The 16080-nt window shown below is 35.1% G+C and overlaps 1 protein-coding gene across 1 annotated transcript in view; it reads left to right on the forward strand.

Moving 5' to 3' along the window:
• Positions 1 to 13024, forward strand: part of LAPTM4B (lysosomal protein transmembrane 4 beta) — a 109952-nt gene extending 96928 nt beyond the window's left edge. Inside the window, exon 7 of the mRNA XM_051970898.1 lies at positions 10219 to 13024. Within this exon, the coding sequence (XP_051826858.1) occupies positions 10219 to 10380 (162 nt within the window). The 3' untranslated portion in view covers positions 10381 to 13024. The remainder of the gene's footprint in view (positions 1 to 10218) is intronic.
• Positions 13025 to 16080: the final 3056 nt, after the last annotated feature.

Genomic DNA, 16080 nt, shown 5'->3' on the forward strand with positions numbered 1-16080 from the left:
ATTTCAGGTTTTGATCAACTCTACACACAGTATCCACAATTTTTTTTTTTTGGCTTAATATGAAGGGGGTTGAATTAGATGACACTGAAAGGTACTTTAAGCTCTAAATATGATCACAGGATCCTATAGAGCCAAACAGGATATTAGTAATCATGTAGTCCAACATCCCCATTTTACAGATGAAGAAACTGAGGCTGAAATAAATGAAGTAATTTGCCCAAAATTATACAATCAATTAGTGGTAAAGACTAGACAACCTTTCTGTTCTGACTCTTTCCCTTCTACCCATATGATGACACAGAATATAGAACAGAAATAGATTGATGAAATATAGTAAGAGTTTCAAAGACTTTTTTTTTTTTTTTTTGAAAATTCAGTCATCCTGACTTTTGAACAAAAGATAAAACATAATTGAACATTTTGGAAGGAAAACACCATCTGAATGCTGCAACTGTTGATTTTAAATTAAAGTTTGTTAAATGACAAGAAATAGTTCCAAATTGTTAAGCTCACTTTTGTAGTTTATTTTTACAATTCAAATTTGTAGCAGACTGTGATTTTTAAAATGAGATTTATGTGTCCAACTCTCGCTGAACATTTGGCAAGAGGCATTTGGGAGAGATGTATTCTCCACAGGCCTGCCATTTTCTGGGTCTGTTTCACTCCTGTTTTAAAGAAGATTCGTGGTATTTTAGGATGTGTCCTCTAAACATACATGTAGATATAGTTCAGTCCCATAATGAATCCCTCAAATATACTATTAAAACTCCATCATCTCCCACACAGTAGTCCTAATAGTTCTCAGTAATGAACAATCAACCCATCTAATTCTCTTATTCTGTGTGGGAGCTGCAAAAATGGCAGCAAGAAAGTTCTTTCCTGCTCCCCAGGGGCTTAGCTTAAGCTAGTGTAGAAACCTAGTAGAGCGTGTATTTAAGAAAGTACATTTCTTTTTTGTCTTTACCCAATCAAAACTTGCAGGAATTTCTAATGTCAGATTTGCTACCTTTTTCTCCATAGAGAGAAAAGAGTCTGGAGCTTGAGTAGTTGCATTATAAGTTAAGTTCTGGAAAGAAGCTTAAAAGTTATAAACAAAAGATCTTTGAGGACAAGAGTTACTCATTTGTTTCTGAAGTACCTGATACAGTACCCGACACAGTTGTTTTTAGCTGTATTTCTCTCTTTGTGACCCCAGTTTGGTTTTTCTTGACAAAGATATTAGAATAGTTTGCCATTTCCTTCTCTGGCTCATGTTACAGATGACAGAACTGAGGTAAACAGGGTTACTGCTGAGAAACAACTGTTAAATTACTTTTATATTCTGACATTATTGTCTAAGTAAGAAATGCTGCTTCTCATCATGTTGTTTCAGTATTTCAGTCATCCATTTACTTTTCAATTTACACACCCATAACATACTCTTTTTGAAAGTTGCTGTAACTGAGAAATTTTAATTTCTGGGAGTTGATGATGAGACTATGAACTTTGCTTAAGGTGACCATGAGAAAACAGACTGCAGTCTTTCACTCCACCTGTTTGCAAAGCCTTCTTCATGTAGTACCTTCTGAGAATTTGTTCAATTATCTATCAAGAGAAATGTGAGTTGTGCAGATTTAGAGATACCTTCTTCCCAAATCCAAATGGTCATGGACTATTTGTGCTTAATCTGTGGTAGAATGTTGCTAGATTGTATTGTTGTGATCAACCACAGCCAGACACTCTGTACATTGACCCTGACTGATATCACTGTGTTATTTTGATTCTTTCTGATCCTGAAGGATAAACATCAAGATTTTGTGTTCCTCAGGCATCACTCCAAAGTCATCTCCACACCATTAGATACTAAAGCAAGATTTTAGCAGGTCATATTTAGGAAACAACTACTATCACTCTTTTAAAAAAAGGAAAGGCAATCAAATAAGATAAAAGTTAAAAATAGTGTTAGAGAGACTGGTGGAAGCTGAACAGACATACTAATATATCCAAATACCTGGTCATTGATCCAACTATTTAAGAAAACAATTTGGAAATAAACAAAAAAATCATTCAGCTCTTTCTACAATTTGATATAAGGATCCCAAAGAAGTCAAAAGGCAAATCTATCAAAATAGTCTTTGTGGTAGCAAAAAATTGAAGTAATATGGCTTCTTTTTAATGGTGAATTACCAAATTAATTGAGTTCCTAATTAACAGACATTCTGATATATGGATTCAATGGAATTTCTCAAGAAAAAAATTCTGAAAAATAAGGGGAGAGCTATATGAACTGATACAGAAGGACTAAAGCAAAAACAACAGAACAAAACACACAATGCGATAGTAACCTAAACATAAACAACACTAAAAGCAGGTGAACTCTGATTAAATACAAAGTCCAGCCCTGCTCTTGAAAGACAGAAAATAAAAAAACTTCCATCCTGTACCTCTAACAGAATATTGAATACAAGGCCACTATATAAGTAAACTTTATTTAATGGTTATCTTAGTTACAGGTGAGGGTTCTGGGTTGGAATAGAGTATATAAGGAAATAAATGTGGCATAAAAAACTCCAAAGGACATTAATATTTTTTAGAAATATTTAGACAGCAGCTATTGAGGGAATCAACATCTTTGATTCTAGAGTCAGTCCTGAATATAAGCTGATATAGATCTAATATCTGTGGCCCATGTGCACATATATGCTCCTAAAAGTTTAGTAAAAGTCTGGGCAATGTAATGCCATAGATAAGATCTTTATAATTCAACAGATAGAGGACGGTTGCCAGAAACAACATTAATGCCTTTATATGGTATTTATTAGTCTTAGAAATATGTTTGGCACAGGGAGGAAGCTTGTACTCTGCCAGCCACAAATAAAGTTGGTTGTCCCAGAAAGTTAATTAAGATCTAAAGTCAAGTTGACTTGATGGCACCATGACAATACCATTTCTCTTTGCCAGTGAAATGAATCAGCATCTATATAACAAGTATGACTTCATTTAGTCTATACTGTATTTAAATGAAGTTGGAATGGATTTTAGAGGTCACCTAGTCCCAGCCCCCCCTTTTTTTTAATGAAGGAGAGAATTGAGCTAGAGAAGTTAACACCCATAAGTGTTATTCCCGACAGAACTAGAAACATTGCCATTCATCATGATAAAAGTAACCTAGAAGGAGGCATTAAAATGGCAGGCAATAAACATCATCAGAAGTCTTTGGAGCACAGTATCATTTAGGGACTGTAATCTTCCAAGGGCTGACCTGAAAGTATATTTACAAGAGGTTGGGGGAGAATTGCACTATGAATTCAGTCCTGTGGATAGGCCTGCTGGAGATTAACATGAGATATTGTAAACAACACTGGATTGGGAAACTTTGGCTTTTGTCCCAATTTTTCCATTATCCAGTTATGTTTCTTTGGGCAGTTACTTTAACTTACAGGACTTCAGATTTTTCTGAAAGATGTGGGGATTGGACTATATTCGACAGCTCAGTGGATACAATGCCAGATTGGAGTCAGGAAATTTCATCTTTTCAGACACTGGCTGAACCACTTAAACCTTAGTTTGCCTCAGTTTCCTCTTCTGTAAAATGAGCTGGAGAAGGAAACAGCAAACCATTCTAGTGTTTTTGCCAAAAAAAAACTCCAAATGGGGTCACAAAGAGTCAGACATGACTGAAATGGTTGAACAAAAAGTTTTAACATTCTATAAGTCATAGGATCAGAAATTGAGAGTTGGAAGAGCCCTTATTAGTCATGTCCAAACCCTTTGTCTTATGGATGAGGAAACTCAAGGACACAAATGTTAAGTACTTGGTCCATGATCACACAAATAGGAAGTGAGAGAAATTAGGATGTGAACCTAGTTCTCTGACTTTAGAAACTGTTCTTTACATTTCACCATCCCAACTCCAGTCTGAGAGATTGATTCTTGTGTTTGCATGAAGTAAAGATTAGTAGATGTAGAATACTCAGAGAACTTGAATTTGAATCCTAATTCTGATAGTAGTTACTGAATGCTGGATAAGCTATAGCTATCCTACCCTTATCACAAAGTTGTTGTGAAGAAAGTATTTTGGTAGAAATGTAAGCAGTACCCAGAGAGAGGACTATGGGAACTGAGTGTGGATTACAACATAGCATTTTTATTTTGTTTTTTCTCATTTTTTTCCCTTTTTCATCTGGTTTTTCTTGTTCAGCATGATAATCATATAAATATGTATACATATATTGGATTTAACTTTTTAAAAACATGTTTAGCATATATTGGATTACTTGCCATTTAGGGAAGGAGGTAGGGGGAAGGAGGGAAAATTTGGAACACAAGGTTTTGCAAGGGTTAATATTGAAAAATTATGCATGTGTTTTGGGAAAAAAATCTTTAATAAAAAAAGAAAAAAATATAAATATTTGTTGATGTTGGGAGCCATTATTAAGTCATCTTAAGTGAGGTTCTAGAAGGCAGCTTTGTCATTTCCTTCTATTGTGTCTTCTCTAGGCTTCCTTCTTCCACATTGCCTTATAATTATCACTTTAGACCCAAGAAACTTCAAATTTATAATTCATAAGTCCCTACTCATACTGTTACCTTTAAATAGTTGACCAGTAAATACAATTATTTCAAAGCAAAAGTATTTACTGAAAAGGTATAAATAAGAACAGTAACTATAAAATATTTCTCTTTGAACTGTTCAGTTCTGCACACATATATTGTATCTAGTATATACTGTAACCTATTCAACATGTAAAGGACTGCTTGCCATCTGGGGGAGGGGATGAAGGGAGGGAGGGGAAAAGTCAGAACAAAAGTGAGTGCAAGGGATAATATTGTAAAAAAAATTACCCTGGCATGGGCTCTGTCAATAAAAAGTTATTAAAAATAAAATAAATAAAAAGTAAAATATTTCTCTTTGAAGCTGGGGAACACTTTACCACAAGGGAGCACAGCCTTGGTGGGGAGAATGAGGATAGAATAAAGTACACACTTAGAGAATTCATGTAGCCAAAGCAACCTGTATCTGTGGCTCTCCAGATTCTTCATGTCCTTTCTCTTCTTGTGGTACTCTTACTTTGATAGCCCCTGGCATTTCTGCTGAACAGATCACTTAGCTGGGCTCTCTGGGTCTGTTCCTTTCTATAGTTCTATTCTCAACTTCCAAAGGGAATTCCCTCTTGAATCTATAGCTAGCTGTCATCTCTGCTGTCAAGAGTCACATTTCTCATAGTTGCCTCAAATGGCCGTCTTTGGGTATTGTGTTTCATGATGGGCAAATAGCTTCATACAAAGTGCTATGACTTTTTGGTAGAGGAGGGGAAATATCACCCCATCCTCCTGCCCTGCTGCCCTTGAGTAGAGGCAACAGGGGAAAAGCAAAGAGAAATGCTCTCTCAAGGGCCAGCTTTTTCCTCTGCTGTTTACTCTACCTACATCCTGTTTTGATGATCTCTCTCTAGACAGTTATGTCCTGCTTGTCAAAGACTACAGGAGTATGGCACATCCACAATCTCCAGTAACTAGTTACATTCTAATTACATCAAGGGGAAGAAAACCTTGTAAAATTGTAACCATGCAGTAACTTTAACACATTAATATCTTATTGTCTCTTTTACTTGCCTCACACTTATTTTATCAAGTAGGCTGGAAAGGAAGGGATCAAGTGATCATGGGTTATCCCATACCTACATTTCCATCTAGGCCCTGATACCATCTCTTAAACCTTTTTTGCGACCTCCATTTGTCAATAAACCTTGAGAGTTAGTCTTATTATTTCATTGTATCAATCGTATCTGACTCTGTGACACCTTTTTGGGGGTTTTCTTGGCAAAAATTTTGGAATAGTTTGCTGTTTTCTTCTTTAGCTCTTTTTACAGATGAGAAAATTGAGACAAACAGGATTAAGCGACTTATTTAGGGTCACCCAATTAGAATCTGAGACTGAAATTGAGCTCAGGAAGAGAAATTCCCTGACTACAGTCCAGCTTTTTGTCCACTTCAGCACCTAGCTGCCCCAAGAGTTATTTATTCTAGATTCTATGCAAGGGGAAAATAGGGATAGTCATACATAAAAAATTAAAAATCTGTTTCTTACCTAACATTTTAATGGGGTAGGCAGACTATACTCAAATAAAAATATTTAAGAATACAAAAAAGCAAACATAAAGATTTATATAACTCTTGTTTCATAACTATGGATGCAAAGTACATTTTCCCTTACTATTCAAACCTTGGCAAAATTCAAAGGAGAAAAAATCAGAAAAAGAAAATTTATAAATTTTGTTTTGTACCAGGAAAGCCAAGCTCAGACAGCACTAATTATCTTTAAATGCTAATATGTCATAAACTTTGTAATAGGCAGTTCCTTTTTTGTAACTGAAATGTAAACAGGAGGATTTTTTCATAATGTTTCTGATTATTATTGCCTGATCTAAGCCAATCACTGACAAGCCATTAAATGCTTATGGAGTCTTGGGATAAATCCAAAGCCAAGGTTGACTTAAACTATTATTATGTCTTTGAGGAGGTTCATGCTATATTTTTTCTCTGAAGGCCTACCCACAAAACTCTTAAAATCATAAAATTTCAAACTAGAAGCAACTTTGAAAATCATCTAGTTTAATCCCATCATTTTATAAATAAAGAAACTGAGGCTATGATAAGTTGTGAGTTAGCCAAGATCAAACAGCTTGTATAGTAGCAGAGACAGGATGAAAACCTAGGTTTTCTGATTCCTGGTTCAGTATTATCTCAACCAAACTATACTTCCTTCTCTTGCTGTAGAAAGGTTCCCCTAAAGAAACAGGGGAGCTAGGTGGTCAGTGCTGAAATAAATTTGCTCTTTCATTTGGTTTAAGTGAGGTCCTTGTGTCTTAGTTCAAGGGAGTATGAATGGCAAGATAGTGATTGGGAGCATCCGTCTTCCCAATGGGGCAATTGCTGACACCTCCAAAACTAGGACCCACATGACCAAAGCAGAGCAAAAAAAAAAAGAGTAGGGAAGGTATACAGCAAATGATGTCAACACAGAGTATTAATGCTCTTCAGACAGGGGAATGTGAAAAGAGTCCTTAGAAGTTGTGCAAAAGATTGTTCCCAGGACTTTGGTATATGTTTACACCAATATCTCTCCCATTTCCTAGGTGGAACTTCTGAGTCTGAGTCTAAATTTAATCCATGTATCCACAAAAGAGTGAGGAATCTGATGGACATAGGTCTTTTATAAGGAAAGGGAAGGTTTTGAGTTCAGATCCATACATGTCACAGGCAGAGAAGTACTAATTGGAGGAATTGCATGGCAATTCCAGATATGGAGAATTCTAATGAAAGGGAGGAGCATAAGAGAAAGGTATCAAGCAGGGGCATGGGCATTGACACATGTTTCGATGAAGAGAAATTATTCCCAAATAATTTGGATTATTTTTGTGAACTAGAGCAATAATATCCTATTTTTGAAAACAGTTCTGAAGACCAATTATATTTATAAAACACAACAGCTAAAATGGCTTTATCCTTCCCCCTCCCCAAAAAAATCTTATTTGAAAACTCTATAGGAGAAAGAGATCTTCTTTAAACAAGATGAATAAATTCTTTAGTTAAAATTATATTTTATTATGCCATAACCAGGGTAGGGCAACTGAAGCTTGTCCAAAGTTTTTGAAATTTGAAGTGCCCAAGAACACTGTTTTAGGGTGTGCTTCTTCTTCCTTCCTCTGTCATCCACCACCCCTCCAGGCTCTCTTAATGATGATAGCTTCATCCTGGGGCACTCTTTTTCCCTACAAGTTATTATGCCTCTGGCTCCCATTTCTACTTATTCCACATCATTCTCAGCAGCATTAAGTCCTTCAGCAGGTAGAAACCTTGTAATATCATCCTCATAATGGTAGCAGCCTAGATGAATTTCTCTTAGCCTCTATCCTGCCATCCACTGTTTCCCCAGTACAAAAATTCCTGATTACAATTCTAGAAAACATGGAAAGAAAACATGACAGATCATAGAAGGAATAAGAAAGGAAAAGATAAAAGGTCACTCCTAATCTTTAAGAATTCAAAATGTCTCTTATTATTCCCCTTTATACACTCTATATAATCAACCATTATCTAATTTCCATTACTTATACTTGACCTTCTCTGTACCTGACTTCTAGAATGCTCCCTCTCCTCTCCTTCTATAACTTTCACTTTACTCATCTATCTATTTATTTATTTATTCACTTAATCGCTCACTTATTTATCCATTCATTCATTTATTTTTATTATTAAAGATGCTTTTTCTGTATCTATTGAGATAATCATATAGTTTTTGTTAATTTGGTTATTGATATAGTCAATTATGCTAATAGTTTTCCTAATATTGAACCAGCCCTGCATTCCTGGTATAAATCCTATTCCGTTGTGGTATATTATTCTGGGGATGATTATCTGTAATCTCTTTGCTAATATTTTATTTAAGATTTTTGCATCACTATTCATTAGGGAGATTGGTCTATAATTTTCTTTCTCTGTTTCATCCTAACTGGTTTAAGAGTATTTCATTCCCTATTTTTTTCAAATATTTTATATAGTATTGGAGTTAAGTGTTCATTAAATGTTTGGTAGAATTCACATGTAAATCTATCTGGTCCTGGGGATTTTTTCTTAGAGAGTTGGCTAATAGCTTGTTCTATTTCTTTTTCTAAAATGGGACTATTTAAGTAATTTATTTCCTCTTCTGTTAATCTGGGCAATTTAAGTTTTTGTAGGTATTCCTCCATTTCACTTAGGTTGTTAAATTTATTGGCATAAAGTTGGGCAAAGTAACCCATGATAATTGCTCTAATTTCCTTTTCATTTGGTGATAGTTCTCCCTTTTCATTTTTGAGAGTAACAATTTGATTTTCCTATTTTCTTTTTCTAATCAAATTAACTAAAGGTTTATGTATTTTGTTGGTTTTTTCATAAAACCAATGTTTAGTTTTAATTATTAATTCAATAGTTTTTTTTTTTTTTTACTTTCATTTTTATTGCTCTCACCTTTTATTTGATTGGGGGTTTTTAATTTGTTCTTTTTCTAGCTATTTTAGTTGCAAACCCAGTTTATTGATCTTCTCTTTCTCTATTTTATGCAAATAAGCATCTAAAGATATAAAATTTCCCCTTATTACCTTTTTGGCTGCATCCCACAAATTTGGTATGCTGTCTCATATTGTCATTCTCTTGGACGAAATTGTTGATTGTGTCTATGATTTGCTGTTTCACCCATTTATTCTTTAGAATGAGATTATTTAGTTTCCATTTTCTTTTTGGTCTGTTTTCCCTGACCCTTTATTAAATGTAATTTTTGTTGCATTGTGATTGGGAAAAAAATGCATTTACTGTTTCTGCTTTTCTGCATTTGATTTTGAGATCTTTATGTCCTAATATATGGTCAGTTTTTGTATAGGTTCCCTGAACTGCCAAACAGAAAGTGTATAATTTTATAAGTATATATGTATATATATTTATAAGTTAATTTTTAGATGTTATTTACCTTTCTTTGTATTACTAGAGCTTAGCACAGTTGTTTTTCAGTTGTGTCTGATTCTTTGTGATTCTATTTGGGGCAAAGATAGTGAAGTGGCTTGCCATTTCTTTCTCCAGCTCATTTTACAAATAAGGAAATTGAGCAAACAAGTTAAATGACTTGTCCAGGAATGTACAGCTAATAATTATCTGAGGTCAGATTTGAATTCAGGAATATGAGTTTTCCTAACTCAGGCCTATCACTCTATCCATTGTATGGCCTTGCTAAATCCTCCTGGTATAATCTACTTAATACTTACACTAATAATATATACTAATAATCTACTTAATAAATATTTTTGATTCATTGGCTAGTTTTTCATCTCAGGTGTTGCTTTCTATAGAAATGGTTTCATAATCTCCTAATTTGTTAATGTCCTCATCCTAAAATTATCTTTTGTTGGCTGATCTATGTCTATCTTGTATCCTTGTTTCTTGAGAGCAGATTTTTTTAAAAAAAAAAAAACTTTGTTTTTGTATCCCCAGTACCTAAATTAATGTTGTACACAAATTAACAAATGTTTGCTAAATTGAATTAAATTGCTAAATTAAATTAAATTGTGGCTAATAAGAACGAACTTGATCAATGAGCCTAACTTTTTTTTAAATGACTGTTGAAAATTGTAATTAATTCAACAACTATGGATTTCTTTTGTTTTTACTTTTTCACTTCATTCTTTGTTTCTGCTTCTTCCTCAGGTGCTGTTACCACCCTATGATGACACAACTACAGCCTCGACAGCAACTGCAGTGGGTGTAGGAGCAGGGGCAGGGGGAGGTATGGGTATGAATGTGGGTGCCGATGCAAGCGGGGGTGCAGCTGCAAGTAAGGATCCCCCTCCACCTTATGTATCTGCCTAAGCCAAAAGATGAAAGGGCCCTGGGAATAACAACTGTCCTCAGACATGTGAGAATAGTTCGTTCCTTTGGAGATGGGCCCTCTAATGTTGCCCATCTTCTTGTCTGTTGCTGACTTCCTATGATTTTCAAACCCTGATATCATGTTAAAAATTTATTATCCATAATTTCCAAAATCTGCTTCAGTTACATCTTCTACCTGATGGGCTTCAGAATTTTTGCATTTGTGCTAAGCCAATAATAGCTTCAATAACAGACAAAAAAAAAAGACTTTTATATTTAATATTTGGGAACCGGCCTTGAGTATGGGAGCAGTTTCATTTGGTCCCCATGGAAGTCCCATATCAGGTAGAGGTGGTAGAAATCTTTTGTCTTTGTGCTCTTTAACATTTGAAAAAATAAATATTTGAAAAAAATTGAAAATAAAAATTTAAATTTAAATTAGGAACAGACAAGGGTTTTCACCTCCCTCCTAATTCTGTTGTGCAGGATGAGTTTGGTAGGACTGATACTAGCTAAAGCATTTGGCGAATGGCATAGCCATTTCAACTATCCTAGGTGTTCACTGAAGAATCCTTTGTAGGACTTAAAAGAATTTATGCTCCACTTTCAACCCTTGATTCCTGGGCAAAGGTCACTCGTGTCTTTTAAAACTCACTCAATTTTCAATTCCATAAATATAAATTTTCTATAGAAAAATGCTCCTCAAAACAATGAGATGTTCTCAAATTCATGGTTCCTGCTCTAATCCAAGCTGTGCACTTGAAAATGGACTAGAGCTTCATCAATCACCTATCATTGACTCATCAACTTTCCAAGCACTTGGAAGGAGTCTCTCATAGTTCCCTTCTCAAATTGAATAAAGATGAAAAATCTTACATATTTAAGAGGTTAAAATCAAGGATGATATTTTTGCCTCATGTTTAGAATTTCAAGTCACCCTCTCGATTCTTGATCTTCTCTCAAGAGACTCCTGGGTGAACCTAAAACATAAACAATAGAACAGGTAGGTTTTGTACATAGTAAGTTTGTAAATTTTACATTAGTTAGGGAAGAAGGCAGAGAATTACTTCATGTTCTCTGCATCTGTTTTCTCACTTATAAAATGACAGAAAATGTTGAACTCCATATTTAATATTGCATTAGCTCTCAAATGTATATGATTCTGATTTCTCAGACCCTAGCAGTTCCTGTTTCAGCTTTCAGCATCCTTGCTTTCTGTCTTCCTTGATTCTTAAGTCCTCTATTCAAGTAGTCATTTGTCATATTACTCATTGGAAAGGCTAGCAGGATGTATTCTGCTCCCCATTCCTTCTGCCTCTTTCACTTTATCCCATGACCTTCTATAATATATCTTGAACTCTATCCATCTTGATTTCATGGCTGTGCTCTTTGAGCATCCCCAAATAGTCTCATTCATTTGACCATTTCTGATGGGCACCCCTTCTGTGGACAGAAAAGTACAACATCCCTAGGCCCAATTACAGAAGGTCAAGTAAGCAGGACGGAGGGGGAATGGGGAGAGCAGGGCAAGGGGGACAATACCCATGTAAGTGAGGAGGGCAAGGGTCAATGCCATCTGTTTCCTATATATTGCTAAATAGACAGGGCAGTGGTATAGCTAGAGTAAGGGTCTATGATTTGCTTGAGCACTAACAAATCTGGTTAGCATGGTTTCTATTTAGCACGTCCTGGAATTTTATAAAACCATTTGCAAATGTTTTTTGGTGTTTAGAGCAGCTTGGTGGGAGAGAAGGATCATTATCCTACTCAAAAGCAAGAATCCTGGAAAAGATTTCAAAGAATTCTTGGTAAAAGGAAATAAGTTTAGTAAATCTGATGGAAAAAAATCTTTCTGGGCAGAGGAAGCTTGTGGAGGTTTTATGAGTGAGAAAGTTGGCCAGAATGGGGAAGAAGGGAGGAGAGTAAAAATAAAGAGTTTAGAATAGATAGATCAATGGAACTGAGTCAGTTGAGAGAGTAAAAGACAAGTGTCTATGGGAGACTGAAGATAATAGGAACTTTTCCTTGGAGTTGGGGAAGGAGGTGAAGATGAGGGAAACATGAGGCTGAGAGAGGAGCACATCACCAAGAAAATATTTGATAGGTTGCTTGCTCTCCAAAGATTGGAAATGTTTTTGGTGGCATAAGCCAGTCCCCAACTCCCTGCATCTACCAGTCAGGGCTAGGTCTTGTTATTTGATCTCACCAAAATTATCCCAGGCCCTCTTAGGGAAGTGGTCAAGACAAGTCTCTGAGGCATGTAGATAGATATTAACAGAGACCTTCAAACTTATTCTTTCTCTCTCCATCCAAGCAAGCATTCCTTTTTTGATTTTTGGGATGCTGAACAATCTTCTGACATATAAAGCAAACCCCAAATCCCTTTGAAGGTGAATAAATTCCACTTTTCTTACAGGGTATTATTCTTTATTTGAAAGTCAGTAACTCTATTATTTGTTCATTGCTAAATGTACTCCATGTGAAAACTTCCTGCAATTAAAAGTGATATGTCCTCATGTCTAAGAAAATAGCCTTTGGAAACTCTGGGCATGCTGCCCCATGGACCATCCCCTCCCTAATATTGTCATGCAAAAGTCACACGATTTCCACGTGAATGAAAAATAAATGTCATATTTGTTCCATGCCTATGTGTTTCTTTTTTTTAAAAAATGCTGAGAAAATAAAAATCTCCTAATCTGGGAACTAAGGGATAGTGAACAGACATTTGAAGACATTATTCCTAACTCCTGCCAGTGGCTCACTCTCCTCCCCAGCACTTTCTCATCTGCTTTGCATATGGTGTGCAATGGGCCTAAGTGCAGCCTTAATAAACAGTTCAGATCTTACCCCTTTTCACAAGAGGCTCACTATGGGGAATGTTTATCCCTAAGAATCAGCCTGATTTTTTCTATTAGTGTCACTCATAATTACTTTGTATAAACACTCCGTAAATTCCATACTTTACAGTTTCTAGACCCATACAGAGTTAGCAGATTATAGAAAATAAAAAGGAAAAGAGTTGTAAGAGAATTTCACCCATTTCTAAAGAAGACATTAATGAATAATTTAAAAAAAAAATAAACGTGTCCCTCTCCTACCAGGGAGCCACCCTTTATAACAAAGATGTTTAAAAGAGAAGGGGAAAAAATAGGTCAGCAAATCTAACCAACACATCATAAAATGTGATTTTTTTTTTTTGTAGTATTCCACACCCATAATCCCCTGCCTCAGCAGAGGCAAAAAGGAAATGCCTTGTATTTAGCTTTCCTATGGGGCCAAGATTGATCATAATTTCCCAGAATTGGGGCTTGATTTTTTTTTTCTATTTAAATTGTAATCATTTTGCATATTATTTTCCTAGTTCTGCTTACTTTACTTACCATCATTTTATAAAATCTTCCTATAATTCTCTATATTCATTTTATTCCTGGTTTCTTATAATCCCATAATATTTTATTACATCCCTTTATCACATCTTGTTTAACCATTCCCCAAATAATGGATATATATCATTTCTAACTCTTTGGTACTTCAAAAAAGTACTGTATAATGGGGTAGGTGGGACACCCCCATTAAAAAAAAAGACTTTATTAGAATCCTTTTTTTAAATTAGTGACCTCCTTGAGATATTTGCCCAGCTGTAGAATCATGGTTAAAGAACATGGACATTTTAGTTTTTTTCTCGAGAATTCCAAATTGCTTTCTAGAATCGTTACACTTATAGTTCCATCAACAGTACAACAATGTACCCTTCTTTCCACAATCTCTCCAACATTGATAATTCCTTTTTCTTGTCATTTTTGCCAAATTGCTGGGTATGAGGTATTACTTGATTTGTGTCCGTCTTATTAATGAGTGAATTAAAAATATCCATAGATAATTCATGTTTATGTTGTAATTTCAGGCTTTCAAAGCAATTATATTCTGTGAAGCAGGTAATGCAAATTAAACACTAGAAACCTGAAAATTCTAAAGAATCTATTGTGGAGACCTTTCCAAGACTTGGAAGGTTAGTGGCGACTAGATTGGTCAATATGTATATTACATGCTGAGTCCCCACCAATAAAATACTATCCATTTTCAAACCGTGCAAAAGACATTGATCCAAGAACAATGCATTTAATCCATCAATCAATCAACTAACAATTATTAAGGACCTACTATATGCTAGCACTGGGACTATATGAAGAACCAAAAGGCAGTCCCTGCTCATAAGAGATTACAATCTATGTTAAATCTAAACATTAAAACAAAGTAAATGACAAGAAGGAACCAAGTAGTAGACTAATATACAAATGAGTACAATCTACAATGTTTTTCAAAATGGTAGATAGGGAAGAATTCTCCTGAGTAAAACAGAAAAAATGGCTACAAAATCATACTTGAGGATTCTAGCAGAGTATATATTAACTTAGCAAACCATATATCAACATTATCTCCATTATGTTTACTTTGGTGAAGTCAAAACACCTATGCACTAGAGCAATACTAAAGCTGAGAGTAATATAATTCTCTATTATACAGTTATATTTATTCCCATCTTTTGGGTGAGAAAATTGAGGTAAATACCCACTACCACTTTGCTAATTATTGAATCAAAGCTCCGAGCTAGTCTATTAATACCAAAGCAGTGTTTTTTTCACTGTGCTATATACTGTATATGCCTTCTATATCATGACTACTCCAAAGTATCATCCTCACAATAACTATGAGGCAGGGAAATAGTCCAAGAATCTTCAAATACATAGAGATTAAATGATTTGTCTAAAAGTCATGTTAGGACACTGAGGTAGTTATAGTAAATGGAGCAGTGGGCCTGGAGTCAGGAAGATCAGAATTCAAAATCAGTCTCAGATGATAAGAAACATGTAAACCAAAAAATAATAATAATAATTGAAAAACAAAATCAGCCTCAGATATTTGCTGGGCAAGTCATTTAACTAAATTTGTCTGCTTCCATTTTCCCTTTCAAAATATGGGAATGATAATTGCACTTCACTCAAAAGGTTGCTGTGAGAATAAAATAAATGTTCTGCAAAACTTCAAATGTTTTATAAATGCTAGCAATTATTTTAGTTCATTTATAAAATGCTATTTTTATTTTTTGCTTTTTTTCACAAAGCAGTTGGGGTTAAGTGATTTGCCCTAGGTCACACAGCTAGGAAGCTTCTGAGGCTAAATTTGAACTCTGGTCTTTCTGACTCCACGGCTGGTACTCTATCCACTGCACACCATTTAGCTGCCCCTTTGCTTTTCTCTATTGCTTTCCACTTCTGATCTTTTTGAGAAGTAAAACAAGAGCATAACTAGAACACCCAGGATCTCATGTCTGTTTAACTAGTTCAGCACTTCCTGGCTTCCCTGGTGGGGAAAGGGGCTTTATTTTTTCATATCTGCTCTTTATATTTTTACTTAAAAATGAGGTATGTTGATTTCTGGGATTATTTTGGAAGGTAATATCTCTTCTTGTCATGTAGTCCCTGGTCATGTTTCTTATCTGGGGGGTTCATTCTGAATCTCTCACTTAAGTATATAGCTACTATATCCTTCATTCAAAGTAGTCATCCATTAGTTTAAAGGACTAAATCATTCTGCTACTATCATAACTCAGCCCTTAGTAATACCCAAAATAACTCCTGTGGTTGTTTAAAATGAGTTCTTGGCATCTGAGATGCATGTTCTAAAAGGGAAGGAAAAAGA

Source organism: Antechinus flavipes, chromosome 1, assembly GCF_016432865.1.
Source record: "Antechinus flavipes isolate AdamAnt ecotype Samford, QLD, Australia chromosome 1, AdamAnt_v2, whole genome shotgun sequence".
NCBI classification, from domain to species: domain Eukaryota; kingdom Metazoa; phylum Chordata; class Mammalia; order Dasyuromorphia; family Dasyuridae; genus Antechinus; species Antechinus flavipes.